The 9,207-nt window shown below is 40.0% G+C and overlaps 1 protein-coding gene across 2 annotated transcripts in view; it reads left to right on the top strand.

Moving 5' to 3' along the window:
• Positions 1 to 9,207, top strand: part of LOC106881919 (uncharacterized) — a 44,099-nt gene that overhangs the window by 16,824 nt on the left and 18,068 nt on the right. For both annotated transcript variants that reach the window (XM_014932441.2, XM_014932440.2), the window contains exons 2-6: positions 3,322 to 3,487; positions 4,827 to 4,953; positions 5,488 to 5,589; positions 7,037 to 7,082; positions 8,192 to 8,340. In XM_014932441.2, the coding sequence (XP_014787927.1) occupies positions 3,374 to 3,487; positions 4,827 to 4,953; positions 5,488 to 5,589; positions 7,037 to 7,082; positions 8,192 to 8,340 (538 nt within the window). In that variant the 5' untranslated portion in view covers positions 3,322 to 3,373. The remainder of the gene's footprint in view (positions 1 to 3,321; positions 3,488 to 4,826; positions 4,954 to 5,487; positions 5,590 to 7,036; positions 7,083 to 8,191; positions 8,341 to 9,207) is intronic.

Genomic DNA, 9,207 nt, shown 5'->3' on the forward strand with positions numbered 1-9,207 from the left:
TGGTGGGGGGGACAAACACAGACGCACAAACATATACACACACATATATATATACATATATATGACGGGCTTCTTTCAGTTTCCGTCTACCAAATCCACTCACAAGGCTTTGGTCGGCCTGAGGTTATAGAAGACACTTGCCCAAGGTGTCACGCAGTGGGACTGAACCTGGGACCATGTGGTTCGTAAGCAAGCTACTTACCACACAGCCACTGCTACGCCTTTTCTGCTCCTTTTCTGTCTGAAAGAAACCATCTGCATTGAGATCTTCAGCAGGATCAGCTCTTCCAGGTTTCAAAACTTCAAACACATGGCCATATATCACCACAGTGCTCCCTTTGACCCCACCAGGAGTTGATGAGACTCCAAGGACACGAAAAAACCCTAAAATATTTTGATGTTGTTGGGAAAGGTTCTTCTCCCAACTGTCTTGTTTTAAATGATAGCGTAACCAAATTATAATTCTGTTTAAATCGAGTGGCCATTGTTTAATCTTTAGTCAGCCCTGTCTGAACATAGCTATGATCAAAGACACTCTGGCCATGACTATCCTGTCTTTTTCCAATTTTGTTCCATCTATTATATTATCCAAAGTTCTTTTTTAAGATGATAGTGTGATTTGAGGGAGATTTAGCTGCTATTTCAATCAAATCTATGACCAAATGGTCCTTGACCATCAGGTTTTTTCCTATAATATTCCATATCAGCTTTTATCGAAGATGGTAAGATTTGATTTGAGGGAGATTTGACTGCTGTTTTTAGTGGGTCAAATGACTATGTAGATGTTTCCATTTGTCTTTTCTTCGTTTAGTCAAGAATAATTTGGCAGTCACTAATTAGCCACTGGAAAACTTTTAATCAATTGTTGGGTGCTAAACAATTTAAATCAGACGAACATAATTACCCCCCCCCCCCCCTACTCTTCTTTCACCAACGAATGGCAGAATAAAATGTCTTCTTGGAATTCAGTTATATTTCTAACTCTCTCACACATTTGTGAGTGTGTGTGTGTGTGTAAGTGTGTATACATACTTATGTGTGTCATATATAAACACACACACACCTATATATATAGGCACAGTGAAATCAGGATTACCTTGAGAGTCTGCCCTGGCACATCACCACCATCTCTCTCTCTCTCTCTCTCTCTCTCTCTCTCACTCTCTCACTCTCTCACTCACTCACTCACTCACTCACTCTTTCACTCACTCACTCTTTCTCTCTCTCTCATTCTTGATCACACTCTCCCTCTCTCTTTCACTTTCATTCTCTCTCTCGCTTTCTCTCATTCTTGATCACTTTCTCTCTTTCTTGATCTCTCTCGCTCTCTCATTCTTGATCACTCTCTCCCTCTCTCTCATTCTTGATCTCTCTCTCTCTCTGACTAGGGCAACCATGTATCTCCTTTACAACAACACCACACCTGTTTCGGTCCCTCTATCATCACCTGGCACCAGGCCACCTCCTCCAATGCCCTCCCCCACCACCAAAGGACCCTTGTCTTGTGAGTTACTTGGTGACTTTGCCAGTGCTGACGCCATGTAAAAGGCATCCAGCCCACACTGTAAAGTGGTTGGCATTTGGAAGGGCATCCAGCTGTAAAGACCCTCCCAAACCAGACAGTGGGGCCTGGGGCAGTCTTCTGGCTTGCCAGCTCCTGTCCCAGCCTCTGCCGGAATGGAAAACAGACTTTAAATAATGGTGAAATATGGAGAGAGTTCTGATGCAAGCTGTGTCCTTGGGAAGTACATCTGCATATTCTAGTACTCCAAAATTATGTGAAGGTGTTCTATTTGTATGAGCTGTGCATAAGAGTTGAAAAATACTGGGAAATAGTTTTTGCAGAGCAATTGCATATCAAAACAGGAAACTGGAAAGAAGTTTTGGTATTATTTATTCTCTAATAGGAATTATCATGATCTACGCATCCCAATGTCATCAGTTGTCTCACAGTTACTCACAACTGTGACAAAAGTTGTCTCACAGTTACTCACAACTGTGACAAAAGTTGTCTCACAGTTACTCACAACTGTGACAAAAGTTGGCTCACAGTTACTCACAACTGTGACAAAAGTTGTCGAGCCCCATTTCAGCCCTGGTGAAACTGACTTACTATCAAAAGAATATTTAAAACAATTTAATCAGATGTCTTTCCTTCCTTTTGAAGAACGTAGACTTACCTGCTGTTTCTAGCAGGTAAAATGACTTCATAAATATTCTGCTGTTTCAAGCAGATTGAGTGATCTCGTTCTCTAACTGTGATAACTCTTGTACTCAGAAGAGGAGGGGGAAGAGGATACTGCAAGAGTGAATGAGAGCGTAAACTAAAACAGCAAATATATTGAAATCTCAACAATCTTTCGAGTTTGTCCAAGTTTTCAGTTTTGTTTTCATGAAAGTAAAGTATTTGAAACATCAAAAATTAACAATGTCTGTTGTAGATTTGACTAAAATATACATTACGTGTGTTCAAATGTAATATTTTTTACAGTCCAAAACTAATCGTCGTGGCACTCTGTCGGTTACGACAACGAGGGTTCCAGTTGATATGATCAATGGAACAGCCTGCTCGAGAAATTAACGTGCAAGTGGTTGAGCACTCCACAGACACGTGTACCCTTAATGTAGTTCTCGGGGAGATTCTGCGTGACACAGTGTGACAAGGCTGGCCCTTTGAAATACAGGTACAACAGAAACAGGAAGAAAGAGTGAGAGAAAGTTGTGGCGAAAGGGTACAGCAGGGTTCACCACCAGCCCCTGCCGGAGCCTCGTGGTGCTTTTAAGTGTTTTCGCTCAAACACTCGCAACGCCCGGTCTAGGAGTGGAAACCGCAATGCCCGGTCTAGGAATCGAAACCATGATCCTACGACTGCAAGTCTGCTTCCCTAACCACTGGGCCATTGTGCCTCCATTAATCATAGTAGATTCAAGATGAATATACTATGAGTGACGAGTCTACTATACCTGACAACTCGACTATGCCTAACAATTATGCTTTCATGACCATACTGTGACTGATGACTGTATCATGATGAGGTCTAATTAGACTGAAACATGTCCGTGGTTGTCACCATTTCTGTCCACAAGGATTAAGATTTTCAACAAACTATGACAATTGTTTTCTGTGAAATTCTTAACAATTTTAAAAATTGTTTCCCCATCCTTTCTAAAGTCATTATCAAATGCTTCTAAGGTTTTATTCTTTTTCCAAATATCTGTTTGAGTATTTTTTTTCTTTCCTTTTTCTGCATGCCATTCAGTCCATCATGATCTCCCTGAATTAACAATGCTTTCTTTTTTTTTTGCCATTTTCCCTCGCAGTTACATAATCACGCATAACAGTTCTATAGACTCATAGACAAATACAGGATTCATGTCTTCCTCTATACCCATTGCTGATCCAGATGATTATGAAATCTGCCCGTATGACCCTGTTCACAGGGTACAGAGCAGGAGAATGGTTTACCATTTAGAAAAATGTCGGAAAGTAAGTACACTACTGTAGTTATTATCTCTCTCTCTCTCTCTTTCTCTCTCTCTCTCTCTCTCTCTCTCTCTCTCTCTCTCTCTCTCTCTCTCTCTCTCTCTCTCTCTCTCTCTCTCTCTCTCTCTCTCTCTCTCAGTTACTCTGAATCCCTTTCATCTCAACTTAGCTGTGAACATTCTTGCTTTTACAATACATAACTTGAAAATAGAAATAATATATTTCTAAATCTCTCAGATTTATGCAGATTTATGCAGCGCAATAAAGTGATAGTATGTTGTCAACTTTATGTGACAGTCTCATAAAAGGGAAGAATGCTACTGTTATTTAGCCCTAGGAAGTACTGCTTCCTGTTGGCCTAGACACATTTCCTGTGTCCTTATGCTTACAAAGGAGGAGATAAGCACCTCCACCCAGCATCCAGAGACTAGTTTCAGAGTCATTGCTCATCATCAGTCTGGAGTAGTCTATATTCCAATCCAGCATATGACGTTCTTTCTGGGCAAGTTGAACTGCTGCAGTCTCCCAAATTACACTTTGTGGATTTTTAGAGCAGGACCAGATTGAACTGAGGATGTTCTGAAGTGCAGTATTGACATATCCAGAATTGCAAAATTCAAACCAGTTTGAACATTGTAAACTCAGCACAATAATGGTTCCAGTCTGCTTTATTCCAGTCAAAAGCAAGCAGTTTGGAAGTGGTAATGGTTCTTGTTTTTGCCCACAAAAGACAAATTGGTAATGACCATAGCATAACCAGAGTCGCCTGAGTCCTCTGTAATGTCACTGATAACTATTTCAGGAGTAGTGAAGAGCATATTCAAAGTGTTGTTACCTCTTGTAGGGGGAAGTGACTTCTTGGGACCAACTTGAATCCAGCCCTCTATCAGGGAAATCATTTACACTTTGCAGCCAACGAAAAGTTTCCCAATCAATCTTGGAGTAGTTGAGGTCACCAGCAATGAAAACGTAAGTGGTTGTTTTCCTAGATGCAGTCCTGAGGATGTAAAAAGCTGTGTGTCTTGATGGTACTTTGGTGGGCAGTAGATAGCGCCAAGAAGCAGTGTTAACATGTTGATGCATATATCAGAAAAAAAGCAAAAAACCCTTTTGTTATGATTGGTTCAAAGAATTGTTGAAAAGTTGGAACAAATGTAAACCATCACACAACCCCAACAACGATTAACATGGTCATTGCAAAACAAGTTGTAACCAACCATGCTAAAACCAGCATCACAGAATAGAGAGTGCCCATGTTTCTGTGACTGTGATGAAATCAGGGTTGATGCTTTTGATGCAAGAGTCAATTAAAAACATAAGTTCTTTTTGTTTTTGTTTCTAGAATTTTCCAATGAAAAAAACTCGAATTTGTCCCTTCAATAACAAACATCGAATTCCGGAGCCAGAATTTCGGTATCATTTGGTTTTATGTCCAGATAAAGCCATTCTTGACCAAGATTTGAAACATGGTAAGTATTCTAGAACTTCCTTACATCAGCACTATTTTGATTTCTTTTCTACTCTAGGCACAAGGCCTGAAATTTTGGGGGAGGTGGAGGGGCCAGTCAATTAGATCGACTCCAGTATGCAACTGGTACTTTATCGACCCCAAAAGGATGAAAAGAAGTCGATCTCAGTGGAATTTGAACTCAGAACGTAAAGACAGACGAAATACTGCTAACATTTCTGCCAGCTCACCACCTTCCTATATATATATATATATATATATATATATATATATATATGTATATATATATAAAAATATATATATATATATATATATATATACACACACACACACATTAAATGGAATAATGTTGTCCAAATATGAAGAATTTTTAGAGCTCATCCTAGCTTTCAATGTTGTCATTTTCTTTTTCTAAGTGTTATATATGAACAGCAAGAACTTTTAAGTGTCAGAATTATAGTCTAAATTCTTCCAGTTACCGTAAATTTGAATTGACCCGTGAGAACTTCAAATGCGTTTCCTCTCAAATTTTCAGCCTGGCTTCAGCAGAATAAAGATGATGAGGAACTTCCTTCTGGGAACCTCGAGGTCCCCGATACGAACTTTCAACTAAACATGGAAGAAGATTGGGAAGCAGGTTAGTATTGTCTCTGTTTATAAAGCATTGTAGTTATCAAGCTCTTTTGGAACCAAGGGAAGTATCATTTCTACATAGAGTGCACTCTGGATATTGGTGCCTCTTGGGACCCAGGTAAGTAATTCTCTACATAAGAGTATTGTGGTTATTGAGTTCTCTTGTGACTTGGTTAATTAGAGACAATTCTCTACATTCAGACTATTGGAATTGTGTTTTCTAGAACTTGTTGCTTGTTCAGAGAAGCAGAGAATAGTTAAACATTACATTTGACAGAGTAATCTGAACACTAAACATGACAACACAATAATAATATGAACCACTGTAAACTTTGTTTTGAGGTGCATTGCAAAGGAATTTGTGTTTTCATTATTGTCAGCTGTTGAAAGCAAATTGATTATCTATAACTATAAAAGTGTGTGTGTGCGTGCGCATGTATGTTCCTTATGCATTCCAAAACCAAGTTGCCGATTTTAACGTAAGGGGTATCAAAAGATTCAGGAAGCTTTTGGCTACCAACTAAACTATATTTTCATTCACATATTTGTATTACAAAAAATTAACATTATCATTTTTCTTTTAGTCACCTGTCGTAAATGACCTTTTATATCACCACCACAATTATGATGACATCACATTTTCTACACGAGTGTGTCGATGACTGACAAGTACATGTGTGTGACAGTATACATGTCTGTCAGTATACGTATATTTTTGTGATGCCTCACACACACACACACACACATTTAAAGACAGACACACACACAGGGACAGAGATAGGCTTCAAGTGTACGTTAATTTGTGTCTCTTAGTTTATGTATGCGACTCCTCCCCCCCGCAAACAGTGAAACGTGCCAATATTGAAAGTTTACTTGTGGCCTGGACTTTATAAGAAGTTTTACACAGGTTAGTTCTTGACTCTGGAAGCTTCTCTCATTCTCTCCCTTGTTCTCCCTCTTCCTCCATTGTTCTCTTTCTCCCATTCATCCTCTCTCTCTCTCTCTCCCTCTCTCTCTCTGGCTCTGTCTATCTAGTTACATTTGTGTGATGTGCAATGTCTCTCTCTCTCTACCTGTTTGTGTATATATCTGCATGCACACATTTGTCTCCAGCACCAAAAACTGTTGTCAAAACAAGTTCAATGTCCAGTCAGCTACGTCAAAGTCTCAGTGCCCAAGCAGCTGCACCCTATTGTCTCATTCCGTTTATTTATTGACCCTGAAAAAATGAAAGTCAAAGTTGACTTGAGCAGGATTTGAACTTTTGAGTTCTGGGACTCAGACCAAATACAGCAGTCTGTTCCCTTTGATGATGTTCTAAGGATTTTGCCAGTTTGCTGCCACTCTTGTACAGTAGTTCAAAGACTTATTTTTTTCATTGAAATATATAGCAGAGAAAATATTCTTCAATGTCTCCACTTATGACAATTCTTTCAATAATTCTATTTCAGATTCAGAACAGAAGTTTTTCAAGCTTGGTGCTGGAAGAATTGCCAGGTAAAATGGTTTTTTTTCATTGGTCAACAATCTCATAGTAATCAGTGGAGGGAATGTGGTGGGTGACAGATGTAAGGGAGACAGTGCCAAGGATGAAGTTAGAGGTACATAGGGATGGAAATGAACAGAGGTAATTGGAGGAAGGGCTACTGTTGGCATAGTAGGGTTGTACAGGGGAAGAAGGGGTGAAAGGGGCAATCAGTGGAAAATAAGGTAATAAGGGATGATAACTGAGAATGCTTGAGAAAAAGGAAGATTCAGTGGAAGCTGAGAAGCAGGGAAATGAAATCTGTGTAGTTCTGCTCTCATAATACAACAGCTGAGTGAACGAAGCCAGGGTAGATGTTAGGGAGAGATTGGGTGTAGAGGCAGAGATAAGGGATAGGCTTTTAGGTTATCACTTTTGTTTAGATATTACAAAATGTATATAAAAACCAAAACTGTAGCAAAATAAAGAACATACTTTTATGCATGATTTAAAGGCCTTGTTAATCACAATATAAGTTTGCCGCTTCCCAGCCAGAATGGATGAGGATAGCTGTGTGAAAAAGTGCCACACCCTAGCGGTTGAGGGAAGACCTGGGATGAAGTGGTGAAGCGTGACCTTCAAACATTAGGCCTCACCGAGGCAATGACATGACCGAGATCTTTAGAAATATGCTGTGCTTTAGAAGACCCGACAAGCCAAGTGAGACCATAACCTGTGGCCTATGCCAGGGGTGTAACCAGCCCACTTATGCGTACCTTTCCTTCATTGGACACTAAACTCTGCTTGCAAAGACTTGTTGAGGCAAGTGAAATTGAAATCAAATTCGATGACTGGCACCCATGCTAGTGGAGTGCTAAGAGCACCATTCGAGCGTGACCGTTGCCAGAGCAGCGGACTGGCTTCCATGCCGGTGGCACGTAAAAAGCACCATTCGAGCGTGATTGTTACCAGCGTCACTTTACATGGAAAGCAGACGTTAAAAGCAAGCATCGGGTTATTTTGTCAAACTAAAATTCTTCAAGGTGATGCCCCAGCATGGCCACAGTCTAATGACTGAAACAAGTAAAAGTTAAAAGCTAAAAGAATCAACTTCAAACAAATTTTTAAATTTTGATTTTAGCAGTCATTCCGTGGTGGATACAAACCAAACTGAACTAAGGTTACCGGCTCACAAGTTTAACAACAGTCAAGATAACCTTCCAGTCTATCAGTTTAGCTCAAATAGTTTGCTGATGGCATCAGAAGGAATTGGACGAGGAAGAGGAAAAGGTTGGCACTTTTTTTTTATATTCTTGTGACTTCATGTTTTTCTTTTTTTAAATGTTTCTTTCCTATTGTCACAGTTTCTTTTTTTTCTCTCTCACTCTGCCTTTCTCTCTTTCTTGCTCTCACTTGCATTACCTCTTTCTCTCTTACTTGCTCTGCCTCTCTCTCACTCTTCCTCTTTCTCTATCTAACTCTCTTTCATTCACTCTTCTTTCTCTCTCTCACACTCTCTCTCTCATTTGATTTTTCTCTGTTGTGAAATCTTTTTCTGTCTTTTTCTTATCTTTTATTTGCTGTTAAAACAATGACCTCTGACCCCTGACCTAATTCAACTTCTGTTTTCATCTTACTAAAAGTTTGGTCTTTGCTGAGTTTTGAACCTGGGTCCTTCAACCGCACATCATGTTTTCCTTCTAATCCACCTCTACCATGTTGGGTGGTAACAGTTTCCCAATTGTTGGGAGATCTGCGAAGTCTTTAAAATTTGGTTTGCATCAATATTGATAGATTTTGGACAGTTGTGGAAGAATTACCAGGGCCCTCTGTTAATCAGGGATGACCATGTCTCTGTGTGTCTGATCTGCAGACCTGGACAATATTCTTTTCTGTGCATGTTTTCAGGCAGTCAGGGAGACTGGTACTTGTCTACAAATCTCCTCTCTCTAGATTGGTGGTTCTCATCTGGGATCTATATAACCCTTGGGGGCCCATATACCCCTTTACTGTTTTATCCGCAGGAGGGGCTGTGTGATAAGAAGTTTTCTTACTATCCACATGGTTCTGGGTTCAGTCCCACTGCGTGGCACCTTGGGCAAGTGTCTTGTGCTATAACCTTGGGCCGACAAAAGTCAATACCAGCCCCCCCCCCCC

Source organism: Octopus bimaculoides, chromosome 4 (assembly GCF_001194135.2).
Source record: "Octopus bimaculoides isolate UCB-OBI-ISO-001 chromosome 4, ASM119413v2, whole genome shotgun sequence".
In the NCBI taxonomy this organism is placed as follows: domain Eukaryota; kingdom Metazoa; phylum Mollusca; class Cephalopoda; order Octopoda; family Octopodidae; genus Octopus; species Octopus bimaculoides.